The sequence below is a fragment of the Denticeps clupeoides genome, chromosome 8 (genome assembly GCF_900700375.1).
Source record: "Denticeps clupeoides chromosome 8, fDenClu1.1, whole genome shotgun sequence".
In the NCBI taxonomy this organism is placed as follows: domain Eukaryota; kingdom Metazoa; phylum Chordata; class Actinopteri; order Clupeiformes; family Denticipitidae; genus Denticeps; species Denticeps clupeoides.
In genome coordinates, this window is record NC_041714.1 from 9,322,239 (window position 1) to 9,342,176 (window position 19,938).

The window sequence follows — 19,938 nt, forward strand, 5'->3', positions numbered from 1 at the left end:
GAACATTTACATTTACGTCATTTATCAGACGGCATTATTCAGAACGACTTACAATCAGTAGTTACAGGGACAGTCCTGCCCTGGAGACACTCAGGTTTAAGTGCTCAGGGACAAAAGTTTGAACTCTGCCAGGTTTGAACCCAGCTTTTCTGGTTCATAGGTGAGTGTGTTACCCACTAGGCTACTATTTGTTCTGTTTGTATTACACAGCATAAAACATTATTCTGCCGGCATTTTGTAGGATTTTTTTATCGATAGCAACAATGACTCAAAGTGGGGTTTGCTTGGATGGGAAAAAAGAATGGCTTTCATATGCATATTCATAGAAATGTTTTTCTATTTTATTCTATTGTTTAATAGAATAAAATAGAAAAGAGTCTGATTGTTTGGTGTCATTATAAAAAATTGTGCATTTTTTGGCATTCTGTGCTTACTCTAAAACTGATATTTGCAGGCTATCGTGTAATCAAACAAACAACACAGTAATAAAAAATAGTTTTTTAGTTGTTGGGACACACTGTTATGAATAAAACATCAGTATATGATTCGTTGATCATTGAAGATTGAGAAAGCGCAGGGGAAAAAATGTGATATTTAACTCATTTTTGCTCACTGTGACTGCTACTATATTGGCAGAGCTTGACAGCCAGAAGTGAAATATTGCACCCCGAATTTAATGTGAAGGAGGGGGAGGAAATTTGGGTTTGATTGAAACAGAGAGAATTCTTGCAGTAAAATGTCTTCACTGCCGTAATGTTTTCCAATGATGAAAAGTTCTTGTTTCTTGTTTTCAAAGGTCAACATGGTTTACAACACGACACAAGTCTGCGGGCTGATGCGTGCCTCACTAGCTGCACACCACTACCATTCATCATTTCGACCCAGGTTTCGCCAGACATGATTGAAGTGAGGGACCATCATCAGCACAACAATGACACTGATGTAGTAGGGGTGTAGTAATGGACATTGTGTTGGTGTGAGTGTTTCAGGCACAGGTTTTATACATGCTGACCAGGCAGCCAAATAAGTACCGTGTGACAACAGCTGATATTGATTGCTATAGGTGAAAGAGGTGAAAGTGTATGAAATGCATTGAATAATAGCTTTAAATAGAACAATGGTCTTTAAAGCCAAGCTTGTTCCAAATGCTTAGTTCTTATGGATTCAGTCTTGCAAACAATGACCATTGTATGCAACATTGACTGGCGATGGTATAAACTAGCAATAATACATATTTGATAATATATATGTCTTAATTGAGTTTTTAAAACAATGATACGGATTTAATTTTATGCGTGGACAGAATGTCGTGGCTGGAACTCTTGCTTGGCGGCCAAGTTCTTCGCCGGAGCATTTAGACGGCGCACGCCAACAACGCAACACTTCCCGTCTGTCGCTGGTCACATTTAGCCTCGCATATTCCCACGCTGTTCTCATGTGACTGTCGTAGTTCCAACGCGAACATGATTCCTTACACCGTGAACATCAAGCTTGCGGCGCGGACGCTGACCGGGACCGTTCACTTGCAGAACAAACCCGCCGTTGATTGGTGAGTAGCATCCGGCTGGCTAGGTAAACACCGCAGTGTCCTGTCGTGGTGACTTAATGTGTCACGCCGAGCGAATAAAACGACGTGAATGTAAGTGCTTAACAGTCAAATGAAGCGATTGACGTTGATGTCCATATGATGTCTGTGTGGAGGGTTCACTGGGCTTTTATGACGAGTGCTGTCACGTTGTCATGTGACTTCGTCATCTTCGGTTACCTGCAGAGTGACTGTCACGCCCTTTGGGACAGAATGGCAACACGTGGACAGCAGGACATCTGAGACGCAGCGTGTTATATTGAGTTTTTCTGTTTTTGGGTGGAGGTTTGAGCAATTGGACACGGAACCTGCTGCATCTCCAAAGAACAGTACAGGCCTTCTCATTCAATGTGTTTTCTTTATTTTCTTGACCATTTACATTGGTAGATTCTCACTGAAGGCATCAAAACTATGAATGAACACATGTGGCGTTATATACTTAACAAAAAGTGGAGACCTGGCCTCCACAGTCACCGGACCTGAACCCAGTCGAGATGGTTTGGGGTGAGCTGAACCGCAGAGTGAAGGCAAAGGGGCCAACAAGTGCTAAACACCTCTGGGAACTCCTTCAAGACTGTTGGAAAACCATTTCAGGTGACGACCTCTTGAAGCTCATCGAGAGAATGCCAAGAGTGTGCAAAGCAGTAATCAGAGCAAATGGTGGCTATTTTGAAGAAACTAGAATATTAAACATGCTTTCAGTTATTTCACCTTTTTTTTGTTAAGTACATAACTCCACATGTGTTCATTCATCGTTTCATTCAAACACATTGAATGAGAAGGTGTGTCCAAACCTTTTGTTCTGTACTGTATGCCAAGGAATAGGAACATGTTTAAAGGTACTTTAGGGGTTGGAAGTTAGTCATGTATGGGGAGATTTTTGTGGAATGGATGTATGAGATCAAAGCTTTTGATGTGAGCAATAACTATATTTGCTATCATTTTTTCTACAATTTTATTTATAAGGGAATCTGTATATTAAAGGTCCCCTGACATGAAAGTGTTTTGCTTTCTTATCGGTCTTATTGTTTCCCTAATACTGTATCTGGAGTCTGTTTCCCAAATTCAGCCTTCATGCAGAATTACAGCCACTTTGATGCAGTCCCACAATGTGATTTCCCCAGGACGTGCCATGTCTGTGTCTTTAGCTTTTCATCAACATCATACAGCAACCACAATGTTTGACCATATATATTTTATTGAATAGTGCATCAGGCTTAATTTAAAATATTCATACAATGCACCACATTTTAACACGTTAAACTTAACAGCACTCATGTACCTTTTAGACCAGTGACATTGTTGTCCCGTGCATCACACCGTCTTGATTATTTTAGTTTCATATATTGGTATTGAATAAACAGTATGTTGTGCACATTTTTGACACTCATAATGCATTGAACTACTTGGTGCAATATTTTTGTGTGAATGCTTATAGAGTTCACGGAATTTTATTGTTCGTTTTAACTACTGAGACTAGTTTTCTGTGTCCTGTCCATCGCATGGCAAGTTTTCAAACTGCTTGTGTGGCTTTAGACATAACTTTATATTGAACAACTCAGTAGGAAGGTACGACAAGTATTACACATGTCAGACTTGTTTATACTTCTGACTCTAGTTATGGGGATAAAGTTTCTTGCTCAGGGACACAATGGTAGTAAGTGGGGTTTGATCATCTTCTTGTTTATGTTTTACCCAGTAGGCCACTGCCACCCTTGGAATACCCCAATCTGCACACTCATTTTCTGTGCAAATTTCTTTCTGTAGTAACGGTCTAAGTTTTGTGAAAGATGATATTCAAAGCTGTGACAACGGGTGGGTGATATGGCCTAAAAATAACATTGCAATATTTTTAAGCTATATTATGATTTATATCATATTACCTATATTAGGTAATATGGTTATAATCAGTCATCAGAACAGTACAGATGGCCTCTTACAGAAAATGACTTGGCTGAAAATACTGACAGCCTGTAGCGTATTCTCCAGTTGTAAGTTTGTATGTTGAGACTAATTGGGAAATGTAATTTAAGAATTATATTACTTAATTGAACACCAAAATTAAGACTCAGTAATGTAATTGAAAACCATACAACACATTTCTTCCCCAAAGAAGAAATGTTTTTTTTTTGATGGGCATCAATTGTTCAAGGTACTGCAATGGTTATATAAAAGAATATCTGAAATAATAGTATTGTATTAATTTGTACTGAGTATTACAAGCTGCTGAAAAGAATTAAGCATTTAACCTCATTGTTATTGATGGGCTGTGGCTTGATCAGTAATACTTCATTCTCTTATGTCAGCCCTAATTCCCCCCTGAGAATTCCTAGAAGTATCCTTTTCATCTATCCCTGAAATGGATGCTGAGACCTCGCTCAGTGCCCTCTCCCCTATCAGTTCCTCCCTCTTACCTCCTGTCCCTTTAATCTCTAAGGGGGTGGCAGGGTCTGATTGCACAGGGATGTCACTCCAGCATTCTCATCATCGACCCGAAGACGTCACAGACCATTCAGGTGCTGGAGAGGCACAAAGCCAATGTTGTCAAGGTGAGTCTGGAGTGGGCATGGAGGAGAGTATTGCTTTTGGACAATTTGCTGGAAGCTCATATTGATTGGTTAAATTACATTTTTGGCCTGTACCAGTGGTATGTTGAGGGTGTCTGAGAGGTCATGAGGAATTAAAAGTAATATCTGGCAAACCACTGTACCACAAGAGGGCTATTGAACTGTTTAAATTGTTATACCATGGCATGTTCTAGTGTCTAGAACTTTGTAAACTTAACAGATGGTGCATATTTACTCAAGTTTGATAGCACTCTTTGTAAAAGTAGGATGTTCTATTATCAGAAATAAAATGTAGTATTAATAAGTATGTTTTCATTAGTAATTAATCAGATGTAATTACTAATTATTATGTATTTATGGCTGTGTGTGTGTGTGTGTGTGTGTGTGTGTGTGTATATGTGTATGTATGTTTTGTGTGTGTGTGTGTGTGTGTGTGTGTGTGTGTGTGTGTGTATATATATATATGCTGCTCAAAACTAGAGAGTGCAGTTTGCATTTTACATTTGAAGTAAAGTAGCTAATCAGTGTATTTTGTTACATGATCCACCTAAAAACACTTTAGATCATTGTGTGAATGAACAGTAATTTGCAAAAAATATTAAAAATACATTTATGATTGTCGTTTTAGTTCAGCTTGACCACAAGACTGCAATCAGGGAAAATCAGGATAACAGTCGGCACTCTTTAGTGCACTATAGTGTTATCACACATTTAATCTAATGGGAAGGGTGTAGCATAATGTGTATATATAGCGGCAAAAACAAGGGCTCTTGTTCTCAATCCAGTAGAAATAGCCTGGGGTCCAGCATTGCTGTGTTGCTATGGGTGCACAGTGACAATCTCTGTCTGAAAAAAGGCATGTTTATTTGTTCCAGAGTCTGGCTGGATGTTTTTTTTCCCCCACACAATGCATCATACCTTTTAATCTTGTAAACCACGGTGCAGTGTTGCACAACCATTATTCAACCTGAGCCATGCTGCAAAAAAAAAAGGCCCAAATAAAGAAAGCAAGGCAAAGTGAGACCTTCAAATTTATATGTAGTGTAATTACTCATAAACTAATTTGCCATCCAGAGTCTCCAGTTTTTTTTTTTTGGTTCTTTTATTCAGTGTATATATTCAATAAATTGACTATATTTGCCATACAATATTTTAAAGGTTCACTAAAAAGCTAGTATTTTGGCTATATCATGATAACAATATTTTACTTAGTCGTGATGTGTATGTTTGTCCAGCACTAGTCCATGACAGATATTGGTTAAATTGGAATTTGGATTTTGGGATTGTAGTCAAGCAGTAGATTTTTCCTGCATGCACAGAAATGACCTCGCGCAAAAACATGTAGTGACAAATTGCTAGAGAACATGTGCTATTGGGTTCTTCTGTATTTACTACTCTGCAGGTGAAATGGTCCAGGGAGAACTACTACCACAGCCTCAGCTCTCCGTACTCCCTGCGACTGGCGTCAGCTGACTCCTCTGGCAAAATCATCGTGTGGGATGTGGTGAGCGGCACAGCGCACTGTGAAATCCAGGAACATGCCAAACCCATCCAAGGTGAGGGGGCTACATCAGGGCTGTAGGGAGGTACAATCCCTCAGCAAAGTTCTTCTCATAGAGGAATATAAAGGAATATGAGAACTAAATATATATATTAAAAACACTGAGTAATAAGAATAGTGGTGGAGATAGTAATAATTAAATAATTGCATGGGTTAATTACATAGTCGGTATTGTTTAATTGTCCAGTTGTGTTTGGTTAGACTAATTGTTCCTGCTCCTCCTCCAGTTTGTTGGCATGTGGGACAAAGGAGTTTTTAAGTTTGTTGCTTTCTGGACTTAGTAAAGGCACCTTGTCACTGAACCGGTTCCTCTGGTTATTTATGACAAATGGTGCCTGAAATTGTCCATAATGGCCAACAGTTTGTTCAGAGCCCTCTTCTGTGCCAGTGTCACCAGTGTTTAGCTTCATGATTACCATAGAGCCAAATTGTCTTCCCTCTGCCTTGTTTCACCATTAAAGCTCATAAGCTCTGTGCATTTTCTGTCATTAACACAGGCAGAGCCAGAGACTGTCTTAAGACACAGGTGACAAGAATTCATAGGGCACAGTGGCTAAGATTATCGTTTGAATTTTTTAGAACTTGTAAAATGATGTGAATCACACTGGTAGCTTTATAAAAGTATGCCGGTTTCATCACTGATTCAGTGAATAGAAATGTTGGTCTAGGATCAAAAACTGCAATCTCCTATAGACCAGAGAGGTGGAAAGATGAATCCCCCCTCAAGACAGTGGTCCCAGTGAGCATCAAAGTCATTATCCTGGCCCAAACTTCGTTCTCTGTGCAGAATGGAATCACAGAGAATGAAGTTTGGGCCAAACTTTGGGCCAAACCTGATGGAGCTGGAGCAAAGTTCACCATGAAGGGGCTAAAGAGGGGTGTATATTTCTTAAAGGATCGTCTGCTCTTCTCCTTAGTTTATGTCTTAAATTTTTCCATTTTATGAAGATATGGACTGGCTGTGGGCACAGGACGTGTCACGTGACCTCTTGTTGGCTGTCCATCCGCCCAACTACATTGTTCTGTGGAATGGAGACACTGGAACCAAGCTGTGGAAGAAAAGCTATGCTGAGAACATTCTGTCCTTTTCGTTTGACCCGTTTGACCCCTCCAATCTTGCATGTAAGTGGAGCAAGTATAAACTTTGGTTGACAGCAGGACCTCATGTTTATGCCCTTAATATGCCCTTAAATTGTCATAGTAACAGCGTTTGTCATGCCATCAATCATACATTGAAATTATAAGTAAGTCGCTCTGGATAAGGCCATCAGAGAAATGCATAAGTGTAAATACGTTTTAAATCAAATAATTAAGACTGCTTAGTAGATAATAATCCTCTCTGATTGCAGTGAGGTTTATTTTGAGTATTTGTGTAAAGCATGTAAATTAGCATTCACAAAAATATTGAGATTTTGTTCATTCATTTTCTGTTCAGGAGAAATTGTTTCCAGCCATTTTCACATACAACAGAATGACTTGTTCTTTTCAGAAGCCATGTAGTTTCAAGTTGCAAGCTCTAAGACAGGCTCTTTGGGGGGTTTCCTTCCCGCATTTATTCTTAATTGAAGATATAAATCTGTCACCTCTAAGTATCACAGCCAGCTCTAACACGCCATTTTCACTGTGTAAATGCATCTCAAAGCACAGAGGTCTTCTACTGTCATGGCAGTCAGCGCATCCTGTTGTTTTGACAGTTTTGCACTGAAACAAGCTTAATTAGCTAGCTGCTTAATGTCACAGAGTAATGAGAGAAAATGTCAAATAATGGCTAAAGTAACTGGTTCAAGTGGGAGGTCGTGGAGCTCCTTATAATTAATGCAGAAGAGATTAATTAATGATCAGGTTGGTGTTATTGTCAAATAAACAAAAACAAACCAAAATATAATGGGAACTCTGACACATAAATACATTTTGAGATCAGACCCAAATAACATCTCTACCTCTTTGCAGTGTTGACCAGTGAGGGAATAGTCTTCATCACAGATTTCTCTCACGCCAAGCCCCCTGGCAGTGCGGGCAAGAAGGTTTACATCGCCAGTCCTCATGCTAGTCCTGCTCACAGCAAGCCCGTGGCTGCTACGCCTGCGCCCACAGGTGCTAAGAAGGCACTGAACAAGGTCAAAGTTCTGATCACCAATGAGAAGCCTAGGTGAGCACACATCTAGCATATGTCCAACAACCATAATAATAACAATTTCAATATTCACTTTATGCATTGATTTAAGCTAAATTTTTTATAGAAAAACATTAAAATACCATACCAATGCACAGACTCACTGAGGTTTGAAACACTTGGTAGGCAAACATCACATAGAGGAATTTTGTGCATATTTTTTCACTGCTTACATTTGGTTCCTGTAGAAACTAGAGTGAAAGTGTCTGCTTTTTCTTTGTGTAATTCAAAATGACACTACTTTATTGTTTTGGAGTCTTAGGAAATGCCTGAATAGTAACCAAATGTTCCCTCAGCCATTAATGACAAGGTGTCAGGCTCCAGGCTCCATTTCACGGCTTATTTTGAGAATGAATTAGTGGATTGATTACAGTTTGAGTTGTGGGTAGTGAGAATTTGACAGTGCAGTAAACATTTTATTTGTTTTTTTTCAAGCAGCTGCACTATAGGCTCTACAAATCATTTTCTTTTGTACATATACACAATTCAGCCTTCTGGAATTTATTAATTCCATTTGGTTTCCTTCTCATTTGTTTGGTTTATTGAATTCATTTCTTGTTGGACTGCATGAGGCAGTGGGGCAGTGGTGGCTGCAGGATGTGGGGCAGGATGCGGCCCCATAATCAGAAGGTTGCCAGTTCGAATCCTGATCTGCCAAGGTGCCACTGAGGTGCCACTGAGCAAAGCACCACCCCCACACACTGCTGTCATGGCTGCCCACTAAGGGTGATGATTAAAAGCAGAGGACACATTTTGTTGTGTGCACCATGTGCTGTGCTGCAGTGTTTCACAATGACAATCACTTCACTTTCACTTCCATCATTTCATCTGCTTTTAAAAAATGTGCAGTGTTTGCAAAATCAACAATCATTTAAATTGATGTGGAAGTATTAATCTAGTATCAAACTTAGCAAGTGAAAAATAAAACTGGTTGCCTTTTAAAATGCAATATAATATATTTTAGATTTGTTACTATAGAATTACATCTTGTGTACATTTTATATTGTGCAACCTTAATTTACTCAAAAGTTTTGTACTTTCTTTGGTTTTTATTGATCTCTGTCTCCAAGACTGCTTGTGGATATGTATGCACTCTCTCTGGGTGTTTCTGTGGTGCTCTGATTTCAAGAGTATATCATTCTTATTAATGCCCCAGTCTCCATGCCTCAACCTCTTTATACTGCAATGGCTCCACCGTTGAGCTGATTGATTTTTCTCTCAGTCAGAATTGACCCAGGTGTCGGAGGTGCGAACAAAGCCCATCGCACCCAATGATTAGCCTGTCACTGCATGACTGCATTGCTGGAGTTGTGGAACAGGCTGTGTGTTATGTGCACTTATGTTTTAAATAGTAGACTTTTTGTGAAGGTTAAACAGCCATTTTGTCTATTTAAATGGATCTTGTTTAAAGGAACCTGGGTCCTGACATGGTCAGACTAGTCCAACTTGAATAATCTGGATAAAAAGCAGATATCTGGTTAACCATGAATGCTCTGTAACTGTAGCAAGAAGGTACCTGAGATAATGTAAGTTGTCATGTCGGGGCATGATATCAGTGACCAGGCATGTCTGTTGGTGGCAGTAACATAGACAAGTGTCTTCTGTGTCGTGCACACTGATATATACAAGGTACTCAAAACCAGTTGGGAGGGGCTTTGATTCTTTTTTTTTTTCTATTTCAGTGTTTTCTGCCACATCTGTGTGTGTGTGTGTGTGTGTGTGTGTGTGTGTGTGTTTGGGTCTCAGAATGGCCTTTATTCTTTGTATCATGCTCCAGCACGTCCTCCCTCTTTCTTTCCGTCATCCGCTGTCATCTTTCTGATTTTTGTTGCATCACCCCTATATCCCCTTTACTTCCTTTGTCTGCTTTGTAAGTAATCTAACAAGGTGAAAATCATGTCTGGAAAGTCAACTTCATCTCCTGCTCACAAAGAAAGACTTTGTGGTCTAATATAGACCCAGCATTTTTTTCCAGCAGCCTTAAGTGTTTAGGCTGCAGTCACACAGACATTTCTATTTGTTCAGCTGAAGCCTCTTCTTACACGGTCTTGACAGCATTGAGCCGTTCCAAGACCCATGTCAGATTTTTAACCTTCCTAACCTTACTGGCTTCCTTTTTCCCACTAAAAGGAAACATGAAAGCATAGCTTCTGGATATAATAAATTAAAAACCTAACAGATGTCCTTGAATGAATTATGATTGGAATTAAATTTGAAAGGTAGACGAATTTGGCAGTGATGAATGACCAGATTTAGTTTCTACCAGTCTTTTTCGCACAGCTATATACATTTCCAGAGGATAGTTATAAATGTGCTGAAAGTAATATATGCCATCGTCAGGCGTGGCTGCCCTTGTCATTAACATATTAAACGTGCAGCGGGGGAAGGGAGATGTGATTTACTGCAACCCCATGCCATGCTGCTTATTCATCTTTTTGTTTGTCATGCCAGGCTGACTTACGTCTGCTCTCTGTTTTGGGCTAGCAGCTATACTTCTGAATTGCAAAGTAATATTCATACAGGCACCTGGCTGGATATTTGTGTGTTCAATAAGATTACATTTCCTGTTTTCATACTCAGTAGTGCATGTGTCATTGTGGAAAGATGAATGAGATCTGTTCAAAATTTACTTTACTCCTTCTTGTTGTGCTATATAAATAGTTTATAGTCAAATAAATCACTTATTTTAATACACCCACTTCTGTGATCTGTGTATTGTTAGAGTTAGATGACATAATGCATAATTAGGTGTTAAACTATGCAGGTAATAAAGTTCAAAATTGAGGCCCCTTGGTAAGTTTTAATGTCCACTTGCTGGTTTGCTGTTGTCACAGCATAGTTGTAAATAGATCAACAATGAAATTTATGGCATTGTGTGTGTTCACAGTGCAGAGGCAGTAACTCTGAATGACTGCCTGCAGTTGTCCTATTTGCCCTCCAAGAGGAACCACATGTTGCTGCTGTATCCCCGAGAGATCCTCATCCTGGACCTGGAGCTCAGCCAGACTGTCGGGGTTGTAGCCATTGAACGGTCCGGAGTCCCTTTTATACAGGTCAATGATACATATACACACTATTTATGACTTATGTTAGGTCATTAAGGGTTTATACTACACAACCAGTCCACTAAAGGGTCACACACACTACACAATCTTTTACCCCTGAATGGTCCATTGGGTTGAGGAGTGACAGAAAATTAGTGCAGTGATTTATTTAAAAAATGAAGGAATTGGGGCTGTGAATATGGTACTCTTGTTGTCTTTTTTTGTTGTATTCTCATTAAGGTCCCTCAGCAACTCAGCACATTTTTCATTGGAGCCATATAAAATACAATCATAGTCAAGACACACTGATATTTGATGTGTATTAATAAGTTGACCCATCTGTCTGATTGCAGGTGGTCCCCTGTGGCCAGAGAGATGCTCTCTACTGTCTCCATGAGAATGGCTGCATCACTCTGCGGGTGTGCCGCTCCACGTCATCTTCGCCTGATGAGTCGGGCCAGAACACAGGTCAGAAGCACTTTCTCACATCATCGTGACTCTTGGAGATGAACTACCTTTGAATGAAAATAACTGGTTTTGATTGGAAAAGCCCTCTAGTCCTTTTTGATTTGTTATCAGGGCCTTGATTTGCCAGGAGATGGTAATATTGCTTGATTAGATCTGACGCTGACTTTAAAGAGCTGTCGATCACAGCTCTTTAAAGAATCATTTCATTAACCTGTACTGACAAAACTTTGCATTCCTCACATTTTTGCATATTTCAGACCCAGAGCAGAGTGTTCAGGAGCTGGTGTACGACCTGCGTTCTCAGTGCGATGCCATTCGAGTGACCAAAACAGTTCGGCCATACCGTATTGTTATTTGCCCCGTCAATGAAAACAGTGCTGCCCTGGTGGTCAGCGATGGCAGGGTTATGCTGTGGGAGCTGAAATCTCACTCAATCAAAACATCTGCTAACAGCAGGTAAGCTATCCCCACACCCTCTGTAAAAGTGATGTCATCATTAACCACAACCACATCCACAACCAGTTCAAGATATTTTGTGTATAATATTAAAGAATTCTTATAGAAATCAGGGCCACCCTGTGGGGGAAGCAGCCAGTTGGTAGCGTTGTGGCCTCCAAGGTCTCGAGCTTGAATTCAGGCTCCGGCTTTGTGAATGCATGCTCTCCCCATGTTGATATAAATTATGATATAATCATAATACAGTCAAGGTCATTCTATTCTGTGTTGCAGTAGAACTAGAGTAAATTATCTCCATGTATATTGCACCATTTTATGTATTTTTGCTATGTTGAAGCAGTTGGATATTAACCCTTGTAATGATGTGCTAATGATGTATGTTTGGTTTTAATGATCATTTTTAGGGTAGTTGTAGCATTATTGATTGAGCGAGTTAGCTTGTTTGCTTAAGTTTTATTTGGTGTCGTATTATTTTGTTACATGGATATTTGATTAAGTCTGTATTTACTGCCCTCTCTCTTTTCCTCGCAGCTCAGGCCTTTCCCCTCTCTACTCTCCAGTGTCTTTTTGTGGCACTCCATTGGGTCAAAACCAGAAGCGGATTCCAGACCTCTCCCTCAACACCATGATTGGTAACATCAGTCTTTCCTCTTCTTCCTCTCCACCTATTTTTTGCTCCCGTCTGGCCATTCTTTTCTTTGTTCCATGAGCATTCATCATTAAGGGTTTGCTCTCAGACTCTCCACTTTCATCTGTGTGCTTGTGGTGCCTGAGCCCCTTGGCCATTTTTCAGCTATCTGTCACTGTCAGTCAGCATTCGCTGGCCTCTCTTCAGCACATCTCAGCTTTAACACTCATTTCAGGATCCTCTCATGGCCGGAGGCTGAGTGCCATATGCCGTGTGCTGCCATGTGACATGAATCGGAATCAGAAAACTTCATTAATCCCGAAGGAAATTTCTTAATGGAAGATACAGAGTTAATATGGGGTCTTTGCACTCAGTCACCAAGCAGCGTTCATGTTGTGATCATCTGACCAAAGGACAAATGAGATGAAAATGATTATTTCTCTCTGTCTGTGTGTAAAATATGTGGCTGTTGGGGGGAGTGGTGGAATCTTCATCTATCACTGTGAATCACAACCAAACACACAATACTCTATTTTTGAGTGACTTTTTATTTTTTTAAGAATCTACTTTAGTATAAATCATTCCTGAACATTCATCTAATAGGAAAAACCTGAAATGTAGATACCAGCAGAGCTGTTTAATTTAGTTATGATACATGTATTTGAAACCCTTGCTGCTGTAACATAATGTTGTGTGCATTTTTATACAGGTCACAGTTTTATCTCCGGAGCAGAGCCCTCACGCTCCTCTGGTCAGCAGGAGGTGCAGCTGAAGTTCCTGCTGACGAGTCTCCTGTCTGGTTTGCCTCTGCCCCCATTTGCCCTGCGAATGTGCCCCCCGCTTACCACCAAAAACATCAACCATTACCAGCCCCTGCTGGCTGTGGGTGAGTACTGCAATCCAAACCCTCATACCACAAGGACAGAATCCCTAAACCCAACTGGTTAGAATGACTCAGCACTTTCAATGCCAGGCCTTCATACAAGATGTACAGACACGCACACACTCTTCCAGACTGTCTCACAGACTCGCATAGAATCTAGATTCTAATGCATGAATAAAAGTTGCCATATCAAAGACAGCTGTGGCAGTAGATGAAGCGGTGTTTAAAACCGCTCGCTGTTGGAGCGTGGAGGTGTGGGCGGGAACCTTACCGAACCTTGCTAATAAAAGCGGCGAGTGTGACGTTTCCTCCTCTCTTAAACTGCATATGGTCCAGGGAAAGGGTGTAAACATATGTTGATGAATGCATGATGAAACAGCAGCTCTGAGTCACTGGGCCATCTTCTGTGGTCTGCATGTGGGTTCTGCGGTGTCACAGAGAAGAAGTAGAGTGATATGGAGTCCATTGATTGCAGCTGCAGTGTTTGCAGATGGCCTGAGTGTTGAAGGAGAACGGCTCTCCTGTGAATTTTTTTTCTGCGGTTGCGGCCATTAGGACACCCTGACTTCCTCTCATTAAGGCTGCAAATTGGAACATGAGATGAGGAGGCACAACAATGAGTATGTTGGCATATTGTCCTCTTAGGAGTGAGGGTGTTTGTGTGTTTTTATTCTAATGAGCTCGGGGTTCTTTTTCCCTTTTTATAGGATGTAAGGAACCCATTTAGACAAATGCCACACACAGTTTGCGCACCACCGCGTGGCCACATAAGCAGAAGTCTGTTTACAAGCCTGAATGCACACCTCTTCTACAGGGTCCAGGGACACCATAAATAAGGAAGCAGACATGATGAAGCCTGATACGTAAACAGAAAATCATTCCAGCGGCGTGATAAAACCTGCCCACCACCTCAGCCCTCTGGCAGCCTCAATTCTGCACTCGCTCTAGTAATGAGAACTGCATGTCACGGGCCCAGCTCAGACAGGAAACACGCAACTGAGCATATGAGAGGTGAATGAGGAACCGCATCAAGGCACAATTACAAGCTATTAACCTCAATCACCTCACTGATCTCTGTCCAGGTCTGGCTGCGGCTGCAGTGCCTCCACTGTCTGCTTTGCTGATGGGTGAAATGGGTTTTCCCAGAGCATATGACAGAGCTGTGCAAATGCTTTCATTAGGCCGTCACTCAGACTTTACTGTGTTTATACCACTAGAATCTCTGTAGGACAGGTAGGAAGTGGAGGTCATTTTGCAAGGAGCATTGGTAACTAATTTACTGCTTACTGCTTAAGAGGTGATTCATGGCCAGCAATAGTTTTCACTCTGATAATGGGAGCATTGGATTTGCCAGCTCTTGGATCGAGGAAGTGCCATGGTCTCACCTCCAATCTTCTGGAAGAAGCTGGAAGAGGGTGCACACGGTGAAGTATATGGTATGTGAGGATCAATCTGTCTGGGGCATTTAAGAATCGATTAATGGAGAGGTAGCCTGAGGCCCCTCTCCTCAGCTTTTATTCTCCTCCACTGAATGAGGACAGCTTAGGTTTAACACCTTGGGTACGATAAGATTTGAGAAGAACATAGGCAGTTTTGCTGATGCTGGGAAAGCACTGGAGGCTGAAATTGCCACCCCCTAGCACCTATTAAAGTCTGAAAAAAGGACTCACATCTCACACAGCATCTAACACACACAAAATACATTACAGATTACTTGGTACTACAAAGGACCTGGTACTATGTACAATATATTTTATTTCAGTTACTCCTGCTCTTCATTTTTTAGGAAATATGTACACAAATATATAATATCTGTTAATCAGCTTTATTTAGTTAAATAATTCATTATTATTATTGACTGGGAGATCATTTTGTTAGTAATTTTAATTTTATTTAAAATTAGTCAACAACACAACTTAATTTGTAATTATTCAGTCATTGTCTGTTTTAGAATAGTATATTACACACACTTCACTGTAATTCTCTGACACAACATCCACTGCAACGTCTGAGTGCTCAGTAGCAGAATCTGCATTCTGCCTTCTGACAGCTTCATTACAAACAGTCCTCCTCTTTCACACCCTCTCTTCTCTTTAATCCCCTGTGCCCAGAGTAATTGCGTTTTGCATTAATGTAGAACCATAAAACAGAGAAATGACCACAAATAGACCTCTGAATACTAGTGTTATACCGATCTAATAAAAAAATGCAGATGCACTTGAGCTTTGCGACAGGGGCACAGTCCCCACTGATCCCTCTGATTTGGTGTTCTGATCTGAAATGTGATGAAGAGATCTTTAATCTGCTGTGATTTTTTTTTTTTTTTTTACACCAAGGCTAGATAGCCTGTGTTCTCAAGCTGGCAGCGATTTCTGTGCTGCTTCACCGAGTGCCTACGTCATTCCTGTGTAGGCACACAGTCATGGTGTGTAATCCCTGTAACTACTGTTTGTAAGTCGCTCAAGATAAAAGACCATGATTGTAAAATGTAAATGTAGCCCACACCAGGCAGGAATGCAGATGCACAGCCGGATGCAGAGGTGCCAATCATTCATGTAAGGTGGAGTGTACAAATCTTTCACATTGTCTCTGTGTTAATGAGTGCATTTGAATGGAAGTCACGTACTGCCAGGATTCTTCGGTTTTCTATTGAACATGTTTCTGGCAGCTCAGCCTCGAGCCCTGTCTACCCCCGCTACACCCAGCCTTATTATCCAATTAACTGTGCTGTTATACCTGTCCATCCTGGCCAGAGTTCCTCAAATTATTATGGCTGTTCGTTTAGTTTCATCTGCCAGAGCTGTATGATTAAATAAATACAGCAGGGCTGTATGATAAAATTATAATTTTAGGTTAACATCAATAGAATTTCACCTAACAGTTTGATTTGTTTAGTATGTGGAAATTGGCAGAATTTAATTTTATAAGAAAAAAGTTTTTGCTTTTGCTGTTGAACATTTCAACCATTTACATCTGTGAAAGCTTTTGAAGCTTGAGTTTCTGTTTTTGTTTTGTTGTCAAACATTGAATGACGTTCAAGGAAACCTTTTTCAGTGAAAGTTCTGATCTGACACGAAGGAAAGTAACCATGGAAACTGTGTGAAAGCATGTATTAGTCAGGGTGTTGTAAAGTATAAAGCCTACAATACTTCTCCTGTCTCATACCTTCTCACAGTTTATGCATCAAGCATTCTATGGACGCTTTTAAGTGGTTAATCTTGAGGGGATGGAAATCTAAAAAACCTGCAGGCTGAAATGGTTCCATTTCATGTTTGTAAGGCAAACTGCAGCCAAAGGATTTGTGTATCAGATGTCTGTGTATCTCTATTCATGTCTGTATTCAGCCAGTGGCACACAGGATGCTTCTGTTGGGGTAGTACATTGTTTGTTTATTTATTTATTTAGCTATGATAAAAGACTTTTTCTGCCATGTGTCCAACATTAAACACCATGCAGTTCCAGATCTCCCGGTGTCATTTTCCACTGTCAATACAGACTCAGTCCCCACTGATCCTTTGATCGATTTGGTCTTCTGATCTGAATTGAGATGAAGAGATCTTTAATATACCTTGATTGTCCTTGGTTTTTTTTAATACATCTTATCTGATTTACTCTGCACCACATGTCTCTGCTCTCTGTCTGATGCATTTCTAATATTCCTGAATGATTCCCCCCCCCCTCTTCTTATTGGTATTTCTGCTTGTGTCCATTTCCATTCCAGGTACTAGCAATGGCTCTATTCTTGTCTACAACCTGACCAGCGGCCTCCTACACAAAGAGCTGAGTGTCCATTCCTGTGAAGTCAGGTACGAAGTTGTTTCCTGTAATTGAATGGTAGCAATGGTAGCAAATTCAGCTTATATTGACCAGCCAACCAACAAAGCCAAAGGTTCTGGGCCCCCGCTCACAAAACCTGTCAGTACCATTGTGACTTTGAGCAAGACTCTTAACCCAATGAAGCTGCATTCATTGAAAGGAAGTCACACTGGATACAAGCATCAGCTGAATGAGTAAAGAACATGAGTAAATTACCTCTCAGCTTTAATCACATGATTGAAAAGATGTCCTTTTCTATATAGAAAGGTATTTAAGCACCAGGCCTTCAAAATCAACTTGCATCCAAATACTAAGTGTGCAAAGAGACTGATAGTATCAGGCTCTGAATAGGCTTTGTACACGTGCAAATAAGACAAGACATTGGGGCCAAACATATACAGCAAGACATCAGTGCAGTAAACATGACTATATCAAAACTGTCAAGTGTGGGAAGTATGCTCAGACTGAGACATATGGTCCGAGAAAACTTTTTAAGAATGTTTTTTGTGGAAATTTCTGAAATGCTTATTTATTACATTGGTAATGTAATGATTTCAGGCAGCTAGTTGGGGAGGTGTGTATTCTGTCTACTGGAAACTAAATCCTGAACCTTTCAATTGTAATCTTACATCACATATCTTGTTGTACATAGAATTAACAAAAATGTGATCAAACTACTGTCATGTAAGGTTTTGAGAATGACACAAATACTGGTTTTCACAAAGTTGTCAGTTGTTTCTGTGGTGTATTGAAGTATAATTACAAGCATTCCAGATACCCCAGTCCTCAGCAATCAAATTCCTTTACATTTTGCAGAATATCTGCCTTTCCTATTGTTTTTTTTTTTTTTTCTTCAAGAGAAGTGGCTTCTTTGCTGCCCTTCTTGACACCACTAGTGGCACCCCGATCCTGCAGCTGAATCATCTTTAGGAGATGGTCCTGCCGCTTGCTGGACTTTCTTGGGCACCATGAAACCTTCTTCACAACAATTGAAAATGCATTTTGAAATGCAATTGGAAATGCATTAACATGGCAAAGATGGACTTTGTAATTCATCTGATCACTCATTACATTCTTGAATATATCCAAATTGCCGGAAGCAACACACATTTTGAAAACCAAAACCAGTGTTTGTGTCATTCTCCAAACCTTTGCCCATGACAGTACATTGTCAAAATGTCTTGTATATCACTTGATGTTGTATTAAAGGCTCATAACAATGAGCAGAGAAACAGTTTTTTTTAATTAAGGCACAGACTGATACACGTGCACCAGCTCATTCTCAGTTAATCGTACTCAACTGCCTCCATGTGCGGGGGCATTCCATATGGTCCAAGGTAGGACAGGCAGATAAAGAACATCAGACTTCAGATTGGATGCTGGGGCACGTGGGCTAACAGGGAAGTGTCCCTGAATCATTAATTACCAATCTCATTATGAGACCAAAAACAATATCACCATGATTAATTAGGCCAGGCATTGAATCAATTATGCAATTGATTAGAAAGCATGACCATCTGTTTCATGAGTGCCAAATACTTTTTCAATTAGGGTGCTAACTCATTCTCAAACTCCAATTCTATTGAAAAGCGTGATATGCATAGTTACACTAACTTGTGCACTGTATATTAATTGTATAAATTTCATCTATTCTCTTTTTTTGGCATTAAATAGGGTCAATGTTTGTGGCCACTGGTGAGTGGGGTAATATTTCTGGGTAACTGGGAATCTGTGGCTTCACTTTTTTTTTTTTTTTTTTTTTCCTTTTCTTTAATTTAATGTGTATATATCTGCATTGATTGTGTACTCTGTAGTGGAGGAAATGATGTTGCAATGCAGTTGTTATGCAAACGCACACAGATATGTTTTATAATATTAGAAAAATCCCAGTTTGGCTCATTTGTCACTGATGAGCGTCCTAGGCCTCGTTCTTTGCCAGTTGTTTTGGCTGAATAAACTATTTGAGGGCTAATTATTTTTTTTGGGTCAAAGCTGAGTATTTTTTGCCAAAAACTCAATGCCTTGGGAGCATCAGTTGCACAAACAGGCTCATCACCTTACTCATTTGGGTGCTGATTAGCTGATGTGGGAACCTCAAGTTCATTTTCGATCTCAACATCACATTTTTATTCTACACTTGAAGGTCAAATGAACACAGCCAACTGTTTTGTCTGTCCTTAAAGAGGACTGAGTGTTTGTTTTTTTTTGTTTTTTTATTTAATCAAATAATTATTTGTTTTTAACTGTAATACTATTAAAGTGTTTTCCCATAATGTTATATATGAATGGTCACACGGTGGCTCTGGCCACCATGATCTTACTACTACTTACCATGATCTTTTCCTACTGAAAAGTGAGTGAGTTATATTTGATCCCAGCCCAGTACTTGCTGGAGATTTAGCCATTTAACTGTGTACATTTTTAAATGTGCAGGCATCTTATGTGTGTGTGTGTGTGTGTGTGTGGCCTCCTTGACCCTGAGTAGAACTAAGTACTATTGAAAAGTGACTGTGTGTGTGTGCGCCTGCATGCATGTACAGGCAAATGCTTTGTGTATTTTAAGACAGTTCTTGTGTTTTCTCTGTGTCGGCTCAAAGGCAGTAGTCATCATGCTTTCCGTATTTCTGAGGGCAAACATCATCCCCATTGAAACAAGGACTGTTTGAAACATGTGTTCAGGATGGTGTTTTTATTTTTATTTATTTTATTTTTTTTGTAATCACACTGTTTATTAAAAAATTTGCCAGACCCCAAGAG

The 19,938-nt window shown here is 40.1% G+C and overlaps 1 protein-coding gene across 1 annotated transcript in view; it reads left to right on the forward strand.

The window, feature by feature from the left end:
* The first annotated feature begins 1,366 nt into the window (after window positions 1-1,366).
* wdr11 (WD repeat domain 11) overlaps window positions 1,367-19,938 on the forward strand; it is a 41,435-nt gene continuing 22,863 nt past the window's right edge. The window contains exons 1-11 of the mRNA XM_028989757.1: window positions 1,367-1,549; window positions 4,023-4,134; window positions 5,555-5,708; window positions 6,662-6,835; window positions 7,664-7,862; window positions 10,774-10,939; window positions 11,284-11,398; window positions 11,656-11,854; window positions 12,386-12,486; window positions 13,192-13,368; window positions 17,087-17,171. Coding sequence (XP_028845590.1) covers window positions 1,464-1,549; window positions 4,023-4,134; window positions 5,555-5,708; window positions 6,662-6,835; window positions 7,664-7,862; window positions 10,774-10,939; window positions 11,284-11,398; window positions 11,656-11,854; window positions 12,386-12,486; window positions 13,192-13,368; window positions 17,087-17,171 — 1,568 coding nt within the window. The 5' untranslated portion in view covers window positions 1,367-1,463. The remainder of the gene's footprint in view (window positions 1,550-4,022; window positions 4,135-5,554; window positions 5,709-6,661; window positions 6,836-7,663; window positions 7,863-10,773; window positions 10,940-11,283; window positions 11,399-11,655; window positions 11,855-12,385; window positions 12,487-13,191; window positions 13,369-17,086; window positions 17,172-19,938) is intronic.